Below are 22579 nucleotides of genomic sequence, written 5' to 3' on the forward strand. Positions count from 1 at the left end.
ATTTACCGCTATGTATGCTTTTATTTTCTTTTTCTCCTAGGTCTTATTTTCGGGGTAGGTCTTATATTAGGGCAGGTTTACAAAATAGTGCTAGGTCTTACTTTCAGGGTAGGTCTTATTTTCGGGGAAACACGGTAGTAGTTACGAAAAGGTCACTTGTGCTTTATTTTAGGCTCATAGAAAGTGACAAGCATAGACGATTACCATTTGTTTTGAAAATATCCACCATATCCATGTGCTAGTAAGCTGAAATATATATCATTTTTGTTTGTGGGTATAATTATCCTTATTAATTATTATTTTTATTATCACTATAATAACAATGGTAGTTTTAAAGAAATACTATTTAGGGAAGTCATACATGTGTTCAGTCATGTACACGGCCCACCCTTCTGGCCGGGGCGCTGCTCAGCGGGGTTGGGAGAAGGACCATGTCAGCCGTATGCATCGTAGGCTCAGGGCGGGTTGTGTCTCTGCACACAACAAACCCATTTTTTCATCGCAGGCTCAGACCTACGATGGGAGGGTGGACAGGTTCTGGCATCATGAAGTCACTCTTAGGGGAAGTTTCTTCCCCTTTAATAGATACACGCATACGCGGTCCGGAGTCTGTGAGATTAATGGTCTGCGAAAGGTTGGGGACCACTGATGTACAGTATGTTTTATTAAAGCATCAGTTACATGTTTTGTCTGTGGACTGCACATCCCAATGTGCTATTTTCATGGATTGGTTTGGACAAGAAATTGGCATATTTTAGTTAGAAGGGTTCTTATCTATTGTTTAATCATTTTCAACTTAAGATGAAGTCGAGAAGTTTAGATCAATTTTTTATCACTGTATGTGCCCTATTGGAGATATTTCCTCTCTCTTCTCCATGTGTCTCCATCAGAGACACTTTTTATTGTCACTAGGGCAGGTCTTTTTTATAGGGACTTGTACAGCAATAGAAACCTAACCAGGTTCTAAACCTTCCTCACTCAAACCAAAGCTAAAACAAATGTTTGAGTTAGAAAGAGAAAATGTGCTGGTCATCAGCTTATTCTGTACTCAAAATTACCACATCCCAATCCAAAACATAAAATACGGGTACTTAGATGACTGAAAGTTACACCTGCCTACTTGTGTGACCGTCAGCCATTTGAGTACCTCTTACTGTTTGTGTTAAGCTGCGTACACACTTCCAATTTTTATCGTTTGTAAACGAACGACGAACGATCCTGCACGATATCTGCGAACGATCGTATAGCACCGATCCTGTACATACAGATAACGACACGATCGTTCAAAGATATTGTACACACGTATATATACACACATACACTCACATACACAATACAGCCTGTATCAATCAAATGTTCGTTCATCGAGCATGCTCAGAACATGCACGATCACTGAACGACCGTACACACGATAGATGGTCAACGATCGTCGTCCAATCCGATCCGCCGGTCCGGTCGTTCATTTCCAACGACTATCCTCGTTCGTCGGCGTCGTTGGTTACTTTTTTTTACAAATGATTTTTGGCAAATCGGTCGTTCGACGTTCATTTCCAACGATAAAAATTGGACGTGTGTACGCAGCTTTATTCTATTTTAATTTAAATCAGATTCAAGCAAAGGCCCAAAGTGTCACTTTAAAAGTTGTGGTTAATATGTTTCAGTTTTTATTAAAAAAAAAAGACAAATATTTCAAATGAATCTTTACCTCGAGACATGGTGTTGGTTCAGGTAAGTGGGTCAAACATTCTTTCATGCTTTCAAGAATTTCTGAACCTAAGATTAAGTAAGAATTGATTATTTTTTTTATTGATTGATTTTAAGGTCTTGTAAAGGTTTTATGTTCTATGAAAATTAATTAGGGAATAATCCATACCAAAAGCAACCTGAACTTATTGGCCATCTGATAAATGCTTTTGTTCAGGGGGCTATCAATGTTTTTCTGGGGGTCTCACTAATTTACAGTTACGCCCGTGTCACTTACAACTAGTACTGAAGCGAAACTTGAATTTAGAACTATTCTGTTGCTTTAAGAAATAATAAATTTACTGTTAATGACTACAAACATGAAAAGTATCAGATTTGTTATTTAAACTCACCCAGAGTGTGAAATATGTCAGATTCTCCAAAGCTGATATCATCTGCAACTTGCTCTTGAAGCTGGTCAGAAAAATATGCAATAATATTTTATTTGAAAGTAAATGTTTATATATGATCTGCCTACTGATTGTACTTTACTGTTTTTATTATTACACAGCAAGTCTGTGTTGGTTTGACCAAAATAAGTCTAACAGATCAGTTTAGGACCATAATTATAGGGTATTAAATCTAAAACAGTCATTAAACTGTGTATGATTAAATACTGTAAGTCTGAGTCAGTACATAGCTTTAGATGGAATCACACTGTACTTACCTGCTGTACTTCACCTCGGATGACAACATCAAGCTGTGAACACAGCGAGAACATCTCCAGAGCCACCTGCTTGCAGCTCATATGTACTGGCCATAGAGGTTTCTTCACATTGATAACAACTATGAAATAAGCAGAAAATCCAAATAAATAGTTTGCCTTAATAAATAAGTAATGTGTCAATAATGCACAGTCATGTGTAGAGTGTGTGAATTCATATGAAAAGCTGAATATTACCATCACATGGCAGATAATCTATGCAGACAAGCTGGAAATAGAAATCAAGAGCAAAAATATTTAAGCAGATTGCTCTTTGTGATCATCAATAATGCACAAGACTTGCTGGTTTTATTTACATCTAAAGAAGCTTTTGTATATTCTTCAAAAAATGAATTTGTCCTCGTATAGAACTGATGATATTATTAATATAATTTGCCTGGTGCTTTGTTCAGCAGACATAACTCCCAACACACAGACACCAATCCTTACATTGTACACAACATGCTGACCTGTACCAATACACTACCTTTACTATGTGAATGGTAGAGGCATGGCTGGCGCAGGGGCTGAGACTGGCTCACAGCAGCCATCCTTACATAATCCACCAAGCAAAGGGAGGATTCTTCTAAAAGCTGAGATGTATGCAGAGAACAAAGCATGCAAAGTCTATTTTCTTCTCCAAGGCTGTGGAAACAGCAGGATGATGCTGAATGGATTCTGCTCAGCCAATAGCAGCTGGTCTTTGAAAAGGATGTGCAGAATACATGTTCTATTAAAGGATGCATGAGAAGCAGCAGACACAGAGTGCAGCATGAGGGAGGGGGGGTTGTAGTTTTAGTTTACTCCTTTTAAAGCTTTTGGATGATTGGTAAAATGTAGAGCAATCTACACATTGATAGGTATTTTAAAAAGATTGTGCAAAATGTCATTGAAGTATTTACTAAAGAAGTCGTTTTTTACTTAATTTGTGTTCACCCCTAAACATCTAATCATGTGCAAGGAGATAATAAAAAAGAAGAATTGTCTTTCATGGTACATGATTAAAATAATTGAAATGCAAATAAATTCCTTCAATAAATCCACCCTGTGTTCGGCAGTACGCGAGGTCAGCCAATCACATTTTTAAACGTATAGGTCAGAGAAGCCATCGTATAGGTCAGAACAGCTTTTTTCGAAGGTTATGGGCAATTATATTAGCAAAAACCTTGCCAGTGTTTAGAAACTCTTCCACTATAAACCTAAATACCTCTGCACCGGTCTGTCCCCAAACACCAGAATATTCCCCCTGTGCAGTATAGAGAAGGTAAGCCCTGCCTGCCAATGATAGCACACCTCTGATCATATAGGGGAGCAGAAATGAGGGTTAGCTGGTGACTTTCTACAAAAGTCAGTATTTGCATATCAGTCACAGCTCTGTGTGTTCTATAAGGAGGAATGTGATTTAATACAGCTGATGGAGCTCAATATAAAGATACCACTAGGACACATAGGGCCTGATTTATGAAAGCCCTCCAAGGCTGGAGAGGATACATTTTCATCAGTAAAGCTGGGTGATCCAGCAAACCTGGAATGGATTTCTTTAGTCATTTGCTATTTGCTTGCAAATGTTTTGAATCCTGGACCAGACCCATTCCCATTCCATTCAATGTATTGTCTCCAACCTTGGGGAGCTTAAATAAATCAGGCCTATACACTTCATGTAAGGACTAGGAAGCTTATTTCTAATAGGGGCCCATGTTGGCATTGGGTCATTGTTGAAGTTTATGTTTATTCACACGTCCTATACTAACATGTTTTATGATTTCCCTATATTTCCAGTGCACAAAAGGCATCCATAGGTCCAGCGATATTTTATCGCGTGTTATCAGACACTGTGCCCCTCCCACCTCTCTCACTGACATTGAGACGCGAGTCCCCGCCCCCTCCGCAACACGTGATCTCAGAGGCAGGTCATGTGACCACATGGAGCCCGTGCCTGTGAGCAATGTTTATCCGCGGCTTGCTGAGGCTGGTGAGGGCAGGTCACACCGTGCGGGGGCTCAGTGTGGCCCCTCGGTACCCCAGTCTCGTGCTGCCATTCCTCGGCTGTGCCCGGCTACAAGGCCTCGGGTTCCGCACACTCTGGAGTAGCCCGCCGTGCAGGAATGCAGGGAGCTGGGATGGAGGGGATAACGGGGAGTGGAGCTCGGACGAGGAGGACGAGGAATTGGAGGAGCTGCTGGTCTCTGAGTCGGCCGCCCTCCAAGGAGCGCATAATGTTTTAATCATACATCCAGACGTGAAATGGGGGATAAAGAAACCGCGAGACACCACTGGTAATGAAAACCATAGAATGAACTTGAAGCAACTGTCACGTGTGCTTATTTACCTCATGTTATTAGTGGCAGCTGTCATGTGTGCTTACCTCATGTAATTGGTGGCAGTTGTCACATGTGCCTGCTTACCTCATATTATTGGTGGCAGCTGTCACATGTGCCTACTTACCTCATGTGATTGGTTGCTCCTGGCACGTGTGCCTACTTAACCTCATGTGATTGGTGGCTCCTGGCACGTTTGCCTACCTACCTCATGTGATTGGTGGCTCCTGGCATGTGTGCCTACTTACCTCATGTGATTGGAGCCTGCTGTCATGTGTGCCTACTTGCCTCATGTGATTGGTGGCCGCTCATTAATGAAACCTTCCTATTACCTATGTGTGTACTGCTAGGTGCAGTATTGGTGGTGCTATACTTATGTATAGGAGCCTTGTATTGTATTGTATGGGGGTGGGGTCTTCCCCAAGCATTGAAGTAAACTCAGCCAATCACAGAGCACTAGAGATGAATGGGTACAAGTCTCCCAATTTAAGTCTAGTGCTGAATGGCTGAGAAACGTAAAACCTCAGCCAATCACTGAGCACTAGAGTTGAATGGAGAGCCTTGTCCTCATTTAACCCCTAGTGCCTGGGGATCCCTCACTGTCAGGAGGATTCCCAGGGCTGTGTCATGTCATGATTGCAGCCGTGGGAATCATCCTGTTATTGGAATAACCTGTGTTACACAAACACACATTTAATAAAATAATTTAACATTAAAGCCTCGTCCATTTTTTTTACACAAATTTTAACCCTTTCAGTTAATGAGTAAGGGGTTTTATGTACCCCTGAACTCATTCCCTGAAGGGGTTACAAGTAAAACTTTTATAAACGCTGATGTAAAACGCGTCATAGGGGTTTATAAAAGTTTTTTAGTGTTTAAAGTCAAGCTTTAAAACGATTGTAAAAGTGCATTAAAACGTATATACACATAGTAGGGATGCTTATATGTGTTTTTAAAACCATCCATGTAGACCCAGATTTAAAAATCAGTTCAGTGCTCAGAAAATCAAAAGGACTGACCGGGTCAAGAGGTTTTTTTAATTGTACATCAATATTCATAGTCCACCAACACATCTAGGAAATAATAACTTTCATACTTTTTTGTTGTACAATACACAGGTTCCTTTTAGTAGTTATTTGTGCACAGAAGTCAAAATACTGTTTTTTGTTTTTTTTTAACATGATCACACACACACTCTCACACTCACACACTAAATGCCTCATGCGTTACTTTTACCCAGGGCACACAACACATTGGGCTGATTTATCAAAGCTCTCCATGGCTGGACAAGGATATACTTTCATCAGTGAACCTGGGTGATCCAGCAAACCTACAATGGATTTCTTAAAAGTATTTTGCTATTTGTTAGCAAATGTTTTCAGTCCTAGACCAGATCCATTCCAGGTTTCCTGGATTACCCAGGTTAACTAGCGAAGTTTATTCTCTCCAGCCTTGGAGAGCTTTAATAAATCAGGCCCAATGTTCCCAGCAGACTCCGTTCAAAATGGATTTTGGCTTGTTATTGGTTTGGGAGTACATTGAGCAACACAATACATATGATGTGAATGAGTCCTAGTGCAAAAAAATATATGAAGCAATTTTTCTTATTGATAGGGTAGCAGCAAGGGGGTCACCTCTGATGTGCTCCTTGGAACAAACATTTGTGTTGATATACCTGAGAGTCATTTCTTCTTTCACCAGTCTCCTACATCAACTGCTTTTTATTACTATGCAAAACAGTAATAAACCATATTATACATTTAATTTTCTGCTACAATAAAGCTCACGTAACTCATGTAACTAGCTCTGAATGTGTAACAAATTATTTTATTATGTCAATCAATGTAAATATCAACTTTAAAGAGGAACTCTACTCAAAAATGGGGGGGAAAAAACACACCTTCAATCCCGCAGGGCAGTCCGATCACTCCAGGGGTGTCCGGCATCGAGTCACGCGTCGTCACTACATCCTCCCTGGAGCCGGCACTCCAGGCATCGCCATCTTCGTCTTCTCTTCTGGGTTCTTCATCCTACGTTACCCGACCCAGGTGATAGATCGGGTGACATGGGATGAAAATAAAATTTACCGATATCACTGCGTATGCACCTAAAAAAAAACTGAATTTTTACCCAACATAAAGGGGTTCTCTACCCTTTTATGTAAAGTGAAAATTCTGAGTATGGGTACGCTTTAAGAACAAAGACTTTTGAGGTTCCCTGGCTGTGCTGATAGAGTTTTGTTTCCTTGTCTCTAACCTCTTCTTACAAAGTAATAAAAAAAAAAGCAGTTAAAATGTTTTCACACCTGGTGCGAAGATTCTTCATTGAGCCTCTTCTTACTCTTCGTCACCTTCAGGTCAGAGTCTATGAACCTTTACAAGACATTAAAATCAAATGTGTCACTTCAGGGTGCAATTTCAATTTACATACTAACCATTCCTAATAATGGCCTTGTTTTCTAAAAGCAGCAGCTAGAACACTGCTTGTTCCTTTATATCAGCAAGGCTGCTAAAATGATTGGCATTACAATAGATTTGATTTGTCCATCATCATATATATATACATTTCAATAGATGTATGAGAGAGAGATGCATGGGTTAGGATGATGAGTAAAATATTGTCTGTGGAGGAGCAGAGGGAGGGTTTATGGGAGGTAATTGCTAAGAAGTTGGGGTCAGAAATATGTTCTAACTATTCCTAATAATGGCCTTGTTTTATTTTTCTGCAGCTGAACTTCTGATTGCTGAAGCAGAGGCTCTAATACTCAGCATTCCTGAGTGGATAGTTGTGGAAAAACTTATCATATCTACAAAAGCACCCGATAAAAAATGTATATTTGGAAAAGGAAACATTCAGGCCCTCACAGGTAGTATGCACAAAATGTTGTTTGTAGTATTGGTCCTGCTGAAAAATTATTGACTATATTATAGGCCTATGCCACACAAACAGATTTGTTGCCAATTTTGTCCTCGACCACCCGATCCTCTTCGTTTATTGATGGTAATGACTTGATCATCAGCCATAAAATAAGGCGCACACATGTACAATATTCTTCCCTTCCAGTCCTTGGGGCAAGGTGCAGCACAAAACCATTCTGAGAATGCTGCAACAGATAGGAGCTTCCGATTGGATTTGTTTTCATGACCATACACAGAACACAACTTTCTCCCAGTTTTTTTCTTTGTTCGCAAATACCTTTGCCACACTTTGGACTAGAAATGTCATTTTGGTATGAATTGCAAAGGAAAATATATTATACATTTTATTTGCAGTAAAGAACTTTTTTTTACCTCTGTTGAAGTAGTAGGTTCCTTTTCCTCCTGTTTAACTATCAAATACTGCCAACGCCCTCAACAATTGTATATTAAAGAGGAAGCAGAAATAAGAAAAGCAGGGTTTTTTTACGGCACTCCAAATGTATATTTGTTGTCACATTTAGAGGCAAACTTTCAGCTAAGTGAAATAATACACATACAATTATGTACAGCAAAAAGCTTCCACAAATTGGGTCTATCCCATTAACGTCATGGGGTGTTTTTGACCCTTTTACTAGACACATCATTTCTTAAAATAGTTCAGAAAGAAGATGACTTTACCCCCACGCATTTCACCATCTGGCTTCCTCAGGGGATATATATATGTGTCATTCTGCAGAGGGGTGCCCTCCGGTGGTGATTAGATGGGCAAGCAGTGTTGATTTAATTAGTTCCATTGAAGGTTCTTGGTGGTAGAATAGGGACAAAACTGCAGAGCGTGCAGCCAATTACGATTGTGACATTCAGTGGATGTTGCAGAGTATGAAGCCAAGCAGAGGGGAAAAAAAACCTGCTTTTCTTCTTTCTTTCTTCTTTAATATACTTTTTTACCTCAATAATTTTCCATTTTAAAATGTCTTATCTCCACTTTGCATAGCAATGTCAAAAAAAGCTTTTTTTGCTAAGTAATTATTATTATTATTATTAATATTATTATTAATAAACAGGATTTATATAGCGCCAACATATTACTCAGCGCTGTACATTAGTAATGTCTTTTTTTTTTTTGTAGAAAAGATTAAAAGAACTCCTCATATCACTGCAGTGTTTTTGAATGTTGAAAGGCTGTCTGCTTTGAGTGAGGTAATGTTGGATTTTATGAAACTCCTAATAACTAAACCAAAGACAAGTGATACGTTTTACATTTTTCTGTGCTGTGCTGTGTTCATATGTTATTGACTTTTATGAAATGGTATATCTGTGTACTGAAATATTTTACTGGCTAAGCAACTGTGTATCTTCAGCATTAAAGTAAACCTGTTACAAATGTGAATGTGTTTTAACCCCAGTACAAAATAATGAAAAAAGTAAAACATGCATGTTGTAAGTATGGCAATATCCAGATACATAGACTGATATGTCTGCATCAAAATCTCTACTTTTATTTCCAAACATTAACGTTATATCCACCTCTCCTTCTTTTGTTGCTTCCCCACTGTTCTTGTAATAGGCATTCTCATTATCTAGACCAGGGGTGGGCAAACTTTTTGACTCGGGGGGTAGAGCAAGATGAAGTGGTTGGTGACTGCTGCCTTAACGCATGGTATTCTAGTACAATATGTGAGGTCTCTGTATATAGTTTGTATGCTTGGGATTAAAGCCTCATAGGAACTTGGCAGATCTGAAGCTTAGAATTCTACTACAATTTTATTCCACCTCTCAGAAATCTTTCAATAATACTATTCTTCATGTGGAAGAGAATGTGGGCCTAACTTAAAATGATTGCTATATCATATGTAAGGCCCTGGTCAGCAACCAGTCCCCCGATCTTACACCGCTGTCTTCACCTTTAGTAAGCTCTCGCTCAGCCTCTGGCAACAGGTTGCGTCTCCCAGCACTCGGTTGCCCCAGGACTTACTGCGCAAGGGATGGTGTCTGGGGATGGGCTGGCAGCAAACCAGTTGCCCACAGATAAACAGTACAAAAATACCAGGTGATCCAGAATGTAAGCCATGGTCAAACAGTCCATCAAGCAAGGTACAAGGGAGTAGGCACAGGCAGAGTCCGAGTTCAACAAAATGTCACGAAACAGGCCAAGGTCAGCAACAGAAAACACACAAATCTCTCCAGCACAGATCAGCCCAGCTAATGCTACAGCAGGCACAGAGCAGTGGAAGCAGAGAGGTTATAAAGCACCAGCAGCCAATGGCAGTGCAGGACTGAATCAGGAACTACTCTGTTCATTAGTCTTGGCACAATTCCTTTTAGCTGCACAGTCTCTGAGCAGGGGATGCAGAAGGACCATTCACATCCAAAGGCAAGTCGCACCAGCCAGAGCCGCGGACCATGACCCCTGGACAAATCCCAGGCTTAGGGAAGTGGGCGGGATGTGTCTCTGGACACAATCCACCCACTCTCCCATCGCATGCACATGCTCAGGTCTTCAATGGGAGAGTGGGCGGAGTTATCATGATGACGTCACTACGGGGAGGTTTCACCCCCTTTGATGACACTTAGCTCCCCGCGCATGCGCGGTTAGGAGCCGGTAATTTTAGTAGTCCGCAGGACTGAAAAGGTTGGCGACCACTGTTCTATTAGGCTTTTGGGTCAGGTCAGTTTCAAATGATCTATAGCCCTTTAAGAACCCCTTTTTCACATCAGAAAGTGTGTGTGTGGTAATGCTATGACGGGTAAGTTTATCAAAATTTTTTCTTTTACACTTTTTACAGTTATTGATTAACTTTTGATTTTACCCTTATCTTTTAACATGTAATAGCATAGATGTTAGTGCATTGTCAATTCATTTTGATGTTTTTTTTTTCCATTAAAGATCCAAATTAAAAAATGAAATGGCCCACTTGGACCAGCAGGGTGGAGGATCAAGATATGTAATGGGGTCAGGTAATCACAATTATTTCACTTTCATGGAGTTTATCGTTGGTCGTCCACTATCTATGGATCCTCCAGAACGGTCGTTCGATGAGCACTGTACACATGCAAGATTCTCGTCTGTTATCAGCTCTGAGAGAACCATTGCACATGTGTACCTAGCCTAAGAGATCCATAAAAATGAACGCCTCCGTAATGTAAACTTAACAGATTACATTAGTGATAAAGGAACTTATTCTTATCAATGTCCGCGGTCACAAAGGGTCATAAAAAAGGAGTAGCAATTCTATCCTATGTTGTTTTTTCTTTACGTGTGTTAGCAATGGATTTTAGTCTACACACTTTAATAAATTGATACTCCATCTAGAATAGTCAATCTTTGAATGCAGTTAGGCATGGTTTGTCTATGACCTAATGTTATATTACTGATTGGAGAGTGGAAGCTTTTTTCTGTTTTCACTGTTCTTTTCTGTCCTCCTTCAGTTATGATTAGGAATTGGTGTGGCTGCCTTACCTGTTCTGATCTTTTTATATGCTTTTTTCTGTCAGTTGGCTTTACAAAGAAGCTTCTGTACAAGAAGTAAAAATATTGCCAGAAGATGGTGCTGCTGACGTGGTTGTGATTATAACCAATGCTGCTTATGGAAAATACAGAAAACTGTTTTGTAAATGAATATTTGCACCAGTTTTAATACCTCCAAACTTGAAGTGCACTTAAAATGTTTTCCTGCTGTTTTAAAATATTGTGGAAGTGCACTTAGTGTGTTCAATGGCCATTTCAATGTTGTCAACAGAATATCTGCGTTCAAATGTGTAGAAAGCTTCTTAAAATAAGCTTTGGTAACTTAATGACATAGCTATATTGTTAGCATTGTCCTATACAAATAAAACATATTTTCATAATAGTATTGGTGTGGTTTATCTTCAGTGTATTATGTAAGAATCAAATTTCTTATTAAGAATGTTTCTGTGCCTATTTATACCATGAGGGCTAAAATAACTGCAGCAGATGTTAGGCGTCATGGATCCTTCCTCTTCTCCAGCCATGGTCCACACAACTTAAAGCTGATAGAATTATCCTAAACTAACACATTGCTTTGTTGCAACTATATGACCGTTCTTCTGTTTGTGTACACAATGCACCCAGAAACTGAATTTCCTTGCTGCAAGACAGAGTTCTGAACAAAGCTAACAATGTAACAGGATTTACAATTTATGAGGATTTACACTTTTAATGATAGTTGCAAAATCTTTAGACCAATTTATTGCATTGATTTTTTTCCTATTACAACAGTCTTTAGTGCTTATAATGAAGGCAGACAGTGGTGGACCTAAATACATATTCAAAAAATGTCACTGAGATTTGAGAAACAAAAATTGCACACTTGTCAGTTCTGTGATACAACACTGGTAACTGAAATTAAGAAACATTCTACTGTGATAACTTGTATTTCATTGTTATTGATCCTTAAATAGCAATACAAATGGTGTGACGTTTAATGTTTTCATCAGTGTGGGGAAAATCTCTTTATTGGACAAACTACAAATTATCACTTTGCTGCAGCATTGGGAAGGGATAGGGATCACTTTTATGTGATTCTTTCTTTGCATCCTTTCCATGCATTTCCATAGTACGGCTTTGCCTTCTTTATGATGCAGCTGAACAGGGTGCCTACATTTTAGGCTCCAATACAGTGTCAATCATGTTACAGCTTTACTGCGGCTCTCTACTTTTGTATTTCAGTATCAGCCAGGGCAACGCTGATTGTAACCTTTTGAATGTACTTGTGTAATGTTTACACAATTGATTATTCTTATGCCTACTTGAAATGTATAATGTACAAGATCACATTTGTAATTCAGACAATGCTGGCACACATGACATTTATCAACAAGAGGTTACTGTCATTTTAATACCATGTTGCTGAATAGTTACAGTTAGCATAGCCTCTTTACTCGCTCATCACAGTATGAAAAATCTGTTTTGTATGACAAAGTATAAATATTCCCAACCCAAGTGACACAATTATGAGGTTTCAGCTATAGACACCAGGACTAAATGTTAGTTGTTCTAACACCTCATATGTTCTTGCTAAAATAAAGATGTACACATTTCCAAATACACTGGCCCTGGTTTGTTAGCAGCAAAATCGTAACTTGAAAACTAGTAAATTGACAATAAAAAAATTGACCTTTTTCTTTTTTTTTAGTTTTTATCCAGCAATAACTTGTTGTTGAGGTCAACAACATCAGGCACAAACTGGCCGGAGCCTATAAGGTCTTCTGCAATAATGTTGGTAGCATCTTTGCTATCCCCAGGATATTGCTTTTCCACCCAGCTGTTCAGAAATGGCAGTTTAGGCAAAGTCAATTTCTTCATGGATCCAAATGGGTGTTTTAGTATATAGGAGACGTTTTCTGTCAAATTAAGTCCCGCCACGAAAAATCCATCTGAAATATTAACATAGGTAAAGATTTTGTTATTGCTCCTAGAATTGGATGTAAATCATATAAAATTGTTTTAAATTGAAGGAAAATTAGATTACCAAAAATTATCAGATTACCAATACATGTGGACAATACCAGATATGCAGATGTTTCATCCACCTGCTCCATCTTAGATAACCATTTAACTCGGGGATCGGCAACCTTTACTATCAAAGGAGCCTATTTGCCCCCCTTCCACTAAAGAGAAATATAGTCTTGAGCCGCAAAACATACCACAGCGTATAAATTTTTAAAAAGTTTTACCTGTTACAACAACAGAATACAACAAACAAGTGCAGTATGCATGTTTAGGCCTACTTTTAAATAAATTAAACACTCAACTATGCCCCGAGTATCATGATTTATTTTATGAATTTGTGCAATAGTTATTGTATTTCACTGGATATACTCATATATATAAATATACTCATTAAAGTAATCAGCTCATGTATATTCTTTTAAATTTTATTTTAAAGTCCAGCAATTATAATTTGTTTTCCCAAAATTATTAGGTAATTTATTTGGTAATTGATAAATAGATTATTAAGTAATTAAATATATATAATATAAGGTTACATAAATATAATATATAGCCTACATAATTATGTATATCAAATGTTCACACACAATTATGTATATCAAATATTATATTGTAGTATTAAATCTTAAAAAAACTTACATTTGACTTTTGCTGCCCATTCAGGAGGTTATGTGTCTCCAGCTTTAGTATCAGCATTCCTGTGCCGAGTAAGATGAAGGAGCTGCTTCTCCTTATATGTATCCAGGCCCGTGGTGCAATAATGCGCCTTGATGTTTGTTTCCGGGTAAAAACCCGGGAACACGTGGGACACAGGACTCCTATCAGCAGCAGGGACTCCCTTGAGTCCCGTGCGGATAGCTCCGCCCACCACAGATGACGCGCCGGTGTTCTAATGAAAAAATCTAACAAGGAGGAAACCCAGCATCTGGTGATGTCCATGAGTTCAAGACTACAGGCTGTCATTGCCAGCAAAGGGTTTTTAACCAAGTATCGGAAATGAACTGAGCTGAGCCATTTCAAAGCCATTATTTCTAATTTTTAGAGACTCTTTAGTCACTGGCAAGGTACCGATGGATTGGCGAAAGGCAAATGTGGTTCCTATCTTCAAAAAAGGAGCAAAGTCATTACCAGGTAACTACAGACCCGTTAGTTTAAAAGGTCTTAGAGAGTTTAATAAAGAACCACATAGAGGAGTTTCTGCTAGAAAATATTATTCTAAGTGATAGTCAGCATGGCTTCAAGAAAGACCGAAGTTCTCAAACAAATTTACTCTCTTTTTATGAGGAAGTAAGTAAACAGGTAGATAGTGAAATAGCAGTTGATATAGTGTACCTGGACTTTGCTAAAGCATTTGACACTGTACCCCACAGACGGTTCATTTGCAAGTAGGGTCAATAGGTTTAGAAATGTCAATCTGTAAATGGATAGAGAACTGGCTTAAAGATTGCATCCAGAGAGTTGTAATTAATGATTCATACTCCGAATGGTCTAAGGTTATTAGTGGTGTACCCCAGGGTTCAGTGTTTGGACCTTTACTGTTTAACATCTTTATAAATGATATAGAGTTTGGGATTAAAAGTACCATTTCTGTGTTTGTAGGTGACACCAAACTATGTAATGGAATTAAGTTCATACAGGATGTCTATAATCTACAAGCAGACCTGGATGTACTGTTTGATTGGGCAGTCAAGTGGCAAATGACATTTATTATGGATAAATGTAAAATTATGCACTTGGGGGCTAACAACATACGTGCCTCATACTGTCTAGGGAGAATACATTTGGGGGAGTCAGAAATGGAAAAGGATCTGGGGGTTCTGGTAGATCATGGACTTAATACCAGAATCCAATGCCAAGCTGCAATATCTAAAGCTAGCAAAGTACTTTCTTGTATTATTAGAAGAATAGACTGCAGAGATGGAGACATAATCCTGCCCCTGTCCAAAGCATTGGTCAGACCTCATGTGGAATATGCAGTGTGGGTTTTTGGCACCAGTTCATAAAAAGGACATTAAATTGAATTGTTGAATTAGAGAGAGTGCAGAGAAGGGCAACTAAACTAATAAAAGGAATGGAGGAGCTCAGCTATGAGGAGAGATTAGCTGAACTTTTTTTTTTTGTTTTCCATCAATGTCTCCTATTTGACACAGCAAGTTAAAGTAGTATTCTGCATTAATCAAATGTCCCTTTAAAAATAGTCATAAAAATACCCTCCTTTCCTGCCCACAACATGGCCATAAGCCATTCCAGTGACTTTGGGGTGGTGAATTTCTTTTGCTGTGAAGAGCTAGAGTGCCACCACTGCAAGGAGTGTTTGTTGGTCTCTAAATAATAGTGGTGTAGCTATGTTTCTTCCACATGATAAACTATTACAAAAAAACTAATAACAGATCACTAAAATGCTGCAAAGACACTTGATATTGTTTGGTTGATATTTAAACATTTTGGCACCCAATTAGCTTCTGCCTAACCAACTGCTTATTTAATATAAACCCAACACATTTCCGGGCTATCTCTTGTGCCTCAGCAATTGTTTAACCAAGATTTGCAGATCCACCATGACCATGATCAACAGGTTCAGTAGGGGACACTGCTGATTGCCCTCAGATCTTGCAGCACCTTTGATCTCCAGACTGAATCTTATCACATCAAGCCAGTGGGGGCAAACAAATGAAGGTACTTCAAGATTAAGCCTAAATAAATTTAAGCAACAGTAGTGATGATGCTAAAAACACCAGTACAACATCTCTAAATATTACCACTTTATGTTAAAAAAAAAAAGACTAGCAACTCAATAAATACCATTTAACATTCTGTTAAAAAATAACAAGTAAGTATAAGTAATATCTTTTACAGTTTTTTACACATAATAAATGAATGAGTCTGGTAACCCAAAAATTAGTTGTGGTTTATATTCATAAAAAAATATTAATAATATACCTGTGTCGTACTCCATCGTAAAATAATTTTGCGAGTTATAGAAGGCACATATTTCGCTAGAAAGAGCAGCAATTTTGGCGACTCTGGATCAATTGGAGAACATCTGTCTAAACAATAAGTCATAGTGTCATGGCTCCCTGTTAAGAAACATACAGTTAATCCAAGTCTTCAGTTTGTAGAAAAAAATCCCACAGTTTGTGACATTTTAGTTGGTGTGTAATACTTTTTGATTATTATTATTAGCACCATCATATTACGCAGCGCTGTACAAAGTCCTTAGTTGTGAAACTAACTGTCCCTAAAAGGAGCTCACATTCTAATGTCCCTACTATAGTCATATGTCCTTAATGTAGTCTAAGGTCAATTTTTGGGGGGAAACCAATTAACCTAACTGCATGTTTTTGGAATGTGGGAAAAAAACCAGAGTACTCGGAGGAAACCCATGCAGACACGGGTCCTGGCCAGGATTCGAACCTGGGACCTAGCCGTGCAAAGGCCAGAGTGCTAACCCCTGAGTCACTTGTAGCATAATGGTTACTTGACAAGAACAATTTGTTCATTGTTGGTTCATGGCTTCATTATCAGATAAATATGTTTATTATGTGGTTTTAAAGCCTATTTTCTGGACACTGATAACAGACTTTGAAGCCTCCCTCCTGGCTACAGGTCAAGGCAATTAAAAAATGACACTACATGGGGGGGGGGCATAGAGGGGGATTTGAGGGAGTTTTTAAAAAGCTGACTAGGGTTAGGTTTCATTGCTGTTAGATCCCGTCATCCTGATGTCCTTCATAAATTTGCCCTGGCTGATTGATGAACGGACAATCAGAATTGGAATTAACTGCCATTCCCTCATTCTCTCTCCTCCACATAGAACAGAACTTTGCCGTGTGAATAGCACTTATTTGTTCATCTGTCTCTTGTAACAATCACAAATAATATTTTTCAGCATGTCTGATTTCTGTGTAAAACTTTAGGGCCAACTGAAGCTACTTTTGTGGCAAGATGGCATTTGTAAACAGCAGCTTAGAATTGTCAGCCTGCAACAATAAATGAAATTACTAGCAGGATCTTAGGTGGGAAACTTTGCAAAGGATTCACAAAAAAGCAAGACATAATGGCAAATCTACTGAAAAATAAAATGGCTCTACATACACAACACTGGGTAAACTCTGCAATATTTCATCACGATATCTGTCTGCCAGAATATACTATATGTACTATAGAATATACTATATGTATATTCTATAGTATACATTTAACGTATATATGTTAAAGCAAAGTATTTTCATTTTCAGGACACAATCTGACACTTAGAATACAGGTATAATGAAACAGAAAAAAAGGTAAGGTAACACCGGTAACTAATATTTTCTTTTTCCTTGTTGCTGCAAGCGGTTTCAAAATATTTGCATTGCAGACACTATTAAACATAACAGAGATGCTGGAAGTAACCAAGTATCAAATACTACATAAAGTGTACGAGTTCACTCAGCATATTATGAAACTGTGCAGAATATATTTGACAAGGAACTCTTTGCTGGTAACGTGTCTTTAACAGATACAGACAGTGGGCTTTGTATGTTTATATGGAGCCCTGGCAGTACACTGTAAATGATCAAAAACTGCACAGATTAAAAGATCTACCGGCGAAAAGATGTAGATCTTAGTCTTAAATGAAGGATTTGTGCAATTTTCCAGCATTAAGTACTTTTGTAACAGATTAATTACCGTGCAATAAGTGGCATGTCATTTATAGAAAGAATGATCACCTCCCTGTATAAAGTGTATATTTTGCAGCTAATAATCATTCTGCTCCCAGAACAGATGTAAAACAAAAGCCAGATTGACATTTCACATCATTTTGTAATTGATGTATCTTGTGATGTAATTGATGTAGTTTGTGATAGAATTATACTTTGAAAAATCCTTTTTTTCTCTCTCTCAAATGCTTTTTTCTGCTCTGCTATTATAATGCTTTGTGTTTGCATTTCAAAATAACAGCCACCCCTCCAATAGGAACATGAATTCATGTTTATTGTGTAGTTGAGTTGAAGTTCATTTATTTTGAATATTAACACCTAACTCCCCTCTACAACAAACCTGTGATGTAGCAGGCAGAATTTAGATCTGATTTGTGTGATGGGAGCTCAGATCCCATGGGAGGCCAAAATGAATGGCACTGTAACATAACGAGAGTAACAAGTGTTGCCACCCACCACAGCATAAAGGGTCCTTACTGCAACAGAAGATTGGTCTGTATTAAAGTGCATTTATCGAGTGAACACAGGGTGCACTGGATCTAACATCCTATACAAATGGCGTAACATAACAATGGAGAGCAGACAAATCAAAGGTACAATGTGACTGCAGAGCTGTCTCGAACGTCAGCCAGATTTTAGGATATAATTGCTGAATGCCAGTTCAGTGACATCCCTATATAACCAAACATTTTCTGATGAGATTTATGTTTTTCTGTTTAATTTACTTGGAGCACAGTAGCAGGATTAAATCGTTAGCTTAAAGTGTTTTGGGGAAAATAGTAAGAACCCAATTAGGTTTTCATCACCGTCTGTATCCCCATAGAGAGATTTATTCTTCATATTTGATCTGGAAATTGATACACTCTCCTTTTGATTCTAAAGAACAGTTCATATTCTGCAGAGTATAAACTCTCCATAGAAATAAAAGGCCATGAATATTTTATTAAGCAGTTAGGTGCACTGATAAGCTGCATGTCGGATATCTGCTGGATAGTGAAAATGAAAATATAAAACTGTGTGTATAAGACTGGCAGGGTAGGAGGTAGGGGGTGACTACAACATTGGTGTAAGACCCTGCTATACACAATTCAATGTCTACACAAAGCCTTAGGAAAGCATTTGCAAAGCTTTCAACAAGTTTCAAGCAAAAGCCCTTATGGCCTTGTACCTACGGGTTTCAGTATATGAAAGAGTAATGTATACTACAAGTTTTTATGCCGTATTTGCAAATCTTGTAGCAAGCTTCCAGCTGCTTTGTTGAAGCCTTGGGGAGTAGGGATAGGCAGGAGGAATTAGAGCAGCCACACACTTTCCGCATACCAGACAAGTTTAAACATTTTGGTATTTGGAAACCAAAGTTTGAGCACATCATCCCCCAAATACACACAAATAAGGTTGCTGCTTGAATTTTATATTTACTCCCTGGCAGGGTCCCTTTGGAACAACCTTTAGAGCCAGTGTGGAGAGGTTATCCCAGTGCTGCTTGCAGCCAAGAATTGCTATAAAAGTCCAGAAGAAACACAATGAGGTTACCTGGGATAGACAGATTGTACAGAGGTATGTCCCATAACTGTTCACTTAGCTGTGACATCCATTGCTGGTTTCCTGAAACCTCTGTATCAGATTTCTCAGAAAAGTTTTCCATTTTGTGATATTACAAAATGCTGAAAAATATTTTCAAAAATGGTTACTTTTCATTTAAAGTTTCACTTCCACTTTCACTTAAGATAAAATCAATTCACAAAGGTTTATTTGTATATAAAACACAAAACCTAAAACATTTTATTGGAACTTTACAGATCTTCGTGGCTTTTGCCATACACCAGACTTCCACCCTTGTTTTATTATTATTATTACATTACATGGTAATGAACATACAATGGTAATGGATTCTCTTTTAACTCCTCAGCATTAAATTTCCAACCAGCAATACTTGCAAAAAAAGTTTTTTTTCCAAAAGCATAGTTCACATGAAACTGCATTCCAAACCTACTTTTTCATTAAAAATACATGGAAATAGTTTTATAAAATTAAGTGCACATGATCCCATTTTTGTGTATGAGGCCAGGAGTCCCTTACTTTGTTCATGTGTATTAGGAAACTATTTTTTATTATTAATGTTTTTTATATATATTTTTTGTTTTACAATATTACAGTTAACAAGCTTCTACATGATAGTATTGTGAAATTAATGGAGCCTTTTATAAATATTTATTTAACTTTTTTATTAGGCCTATATATTTCTTTGATTTGTTTTTCTTTTTTTAAACCATAACAAAACATAATCTACATAGGGATATATTATATCTATATTACCACATGGAGACATTGCAATGCTTCCAGACAAACTAAGTACAATCAGCACTTCATGGGCCTGATTTTTTAAAGCTCTTCAAGACTGGAGTAGATAGATTAACATAGATAAAATGTTTCCTAATATTTGGCAAATCTTTTTAACCCTGGACCAGATGCTTTCCAGGTTTGCTGGGTCCCCCCAATTCACCCATGATAGTCTATTATCTCCAGTCTTGGAGAGCTTTAATAAATCAGGCTTTCTTTGTTTAACTTTTTGCCTGCTGGAGGCCAGAATTTGACAGCCCTGAAACAAAACCAAATAAGAAACTAGCATTATTTCCGGGTTCATGTGAAAGAAGGAGGTTTGGTGAACTGACGTGTGCTTATCTTTACTCTGCTAAAGCTACGTACACACGTCAGATTTTTATCGCCCGATAATCGGCATCGGCCAATTATCGGGCGAAAATCTGCTGTGTGTACAGTCGGTGTCGTCCATCGTCCGGACGACCGACCTGCCGGATCCACGGACGATGGATCAGCCAGAGACATTGGAAGAGAAAGTTGAGTCTTTATTATCAAACCTTTTTGGGGACACAGGTCTATAAAGACAAAACAGTGAGCTGTGAAGTATTGCCTCTCTCATTTTCTGACCCTTCATACAAAATGTAAGCATAGAAAGGATAGGATTGACAGATAAACATTGACGACAGTAAATGGATACACAGTTATGATGTCCCTGGTGTGTCCTATCTATATGTGATGGTCCAAACACACACATTTGCTGTCAAGTTTCAGTAATTCTGTTTACTGCAGCATACAGGACAGGTATGCATATTTCCAGAAAGTAACAGCACTGATATTATAACAAAGCAGTCATTAACAATATGTGGCATTAACCATTGTAGGAACACTAGTTTTTTCTAGAGGTCTAGGGGTTTAATGTGGATTATGGTGAAGATATGTGGATTATGGGAGAATGAAAGTAATGGTGCAGGATACCCATGAACTGAAAAAAATCTTACGTCTGGGGTAGAAGCTCCTTTTTTATAACTCTAAGGGCCTTAGATCACTGTGTGCCACCCAGACTTTTCTTATCAAGTAACTTCTCACTTATACCCAGACACCCCAAAGTCTCAGTACCTGATTCTTCTGTTGGGGAAGCCTAACCCTTGGCACCCCAACTCTGTCCTCGGAGAACCATGCTGTGGCCGGGCCTGATCTCCGGTGGACCAAATCTATGAAATCCCTAAGTAGGCCCTGACTAGGCCCCAAGAAGGACTTTCACACACACCTTATGTTGTGCAGCCCATCGCTATGAGGGTATTATCCCCATTCTCCCACACTACACAGATCTACTCCATTATACATAGCACTCCCCTTGCACACGCTTGTCCCCTGGTATTTTTTCGTATACTATACAATTTATACTGTGCGGCTAATTACACCTAACATACTTTGCTACTTACTATCTGGCATTGGGTCCCCACAAATACATGCAGACATTTGTAAACATTTAAGGCTCTCTAATCATCCTGCAGATGTTAATCATTGCTTGAAATTCCTAAATACAACCTAAATCTTTGTAAAGAGATGTATAGAAGTTCACATACTGACTGTTTTTACAATGTTTACCTGCTGAATCATTGGAACAGCACGGTATACTTTATCATGAGATTAAAGTGAATCATGTAAATGTCATACTGTAATAGCAAATTTCTTCAAGCAACAACTGGACTTTATATCACCAAGTAAGCATACAGGATACAATAGCTCATGATATCACTCTGCAAGAACAGACTACGATAACACAGTCCAGGATCACCATAATACGCTGTAACAGTTTCATAATAAGTAACAATGGTATTTAGCCATTCCCTCCACTTCTAACACAAGGCTTCCCTATATTCAGCCACCACTAGCCCCTGTAATGAGAAGCCCTTGTATATTCAGCCAATGAAAGTATCCAACCCTTGAGATTCAGGGATTTGGGACAGACAGGGCAAGGCTGTAATGTAACCTCAGAAACCTTTTTTACTTTCTTCCTTGTGCATTACATGGATACTTGCTATTGGCTATCCACAGAAGGAACCTCTCAACATCTATTAGGTGTTGTCATTACAGGGGGACTGCTAGAAACTCCGCAGTACATGATCACTTCACATAGGTGACCCTACACCTGGAAAAAGTTCTGAATTCCATACAGTCTATGACAATTCAAAATCAACCTAAAGCAGGCCAAATGCAAGTTAAAATTAGCTTAACTACATGTCAAAATCACCTGTAAATAAAATCGAAATGACATCTCAGATTGATGTTTAAATTAAACTGCATTTGCCCCATCAACACAAACCAATAAACTTTAAAGTGTTTGATTGGTGGCTGTGTGAACATTTTAGTACTGTAATTTGTATTTTTGTGTATAAGTT

The 22579-nt window shown here is 38.3% G+C and overlaps 3 protein-coding genes across 3 annotated transcripts in view; 1 reads left to right on the forward strand and 2 right to left on the reverse strand.

Annotated features, from left to right (window-relative positions):
- Window positions 1–3177, reverse strand: part of LOC140321845 (uncharacterized) — a 6883-nt gene extending 3706 nt beyond the window's left edge. Inside the window, exons 1-4 of the mRNA XM_072398626.1 lie at window positions 2934–3177; window positions 2411–2529; window positions 2097–2157; window positions 1706–1773 (exon numbers count right to left, since the gene is read on the reverse strand). Of these exons, the coding sequence (XP_072254727.1) occupies window positions 1706–1773; window positions 2097–2157; window positions 2411–2529; window positions 2934–3066 (381 nt within the window). The 5' untranslated portion in view covers window positions 3067–3177. The remainder of the gene's footprint in view (window positions 1–1705; window positions 1774–2096; window positions 2158–2410; window positions 2530–2933) is intronic.
- Window positions 3178–4351: 1174 nt separating this feature from the next.
- LOC140331554 (putative GTP-binding protein 6) lies at window positions 4352–9293 on the forward strand. Its single transcript, XM_072412661.1, has 3 exons — window positions 4352–4722; window positions 7493–7630; window positions 8812–9293. Exons 1-3 carry the CDS (start codon window positions 4392–4394, stop codon window positions 8976–8978), a joined length of 636 nt encoding a protein of 211 aa, XP_072268762.1. The 5' UTR covers window positions 4352–4391; the 3' UTR covers window positions 8979–9293.
- Window positions 9294–11833: 2540 nt separating this feature from the next.
- Window positions 11834–19522, reverse strand: LOC140324348 (PI-PLC X domain-containing protein 1-like; the record flags this gene model as incomplete). Its single annotated transcript, XM_072402209.1, is given in 3 exon segments — window positions 11834–13134; window positions 16096–16232; window positions 19392–19522. Coding segments are annotated over 3 exon segments (549 nt in total). The 3' UTR covers window positions 11834–12834.
- Between the last annotated feature and the right edge of the window lie 3057 nt (window positions 19523–22579).

This window comes from Pyxicephalus adspersus, chromosome 1 (genome assembly GCF_032062135.1).
Source record: "Pyxicephalus adspersus chromosome 1, UCB_Pads_2.0, whole genome shotgun sequence".
In the NCBI taxonomy this organism is placed as follows: domain Eukaryota; kingdom Metazoa; phylum Chordata; class Amphibia; order Anura; family Pyxicephalidae; genus Pyxicephalus; species Pyxicephalus adspersus.

Excerpts from the sequence above, each read along its gene's own strand:
- LOC140331554 (XM_072412661.1), top strand. The coding sequence starts at position 4,392 with ATGTTTATCCGCGGCTTGCTGAGGCTGGTGAGGGCAGGTCACACCGTG. Across the intron at positions 4,723-7,492 it reads GAAACCGCGAGACACCACTG|CTGAACTTCTGATTGCTGAA; the intron begins GTAATGAAAACC and ends ATTTTTCTGCAG. Across the intron at positions 7,631-8,811 it reads AAACATTCAGGCCCTCACAG|AAAAGATTAAAAGAACTCCT; the intron begins GTAGTATGCACA and ends TTTTTTTTGTAG.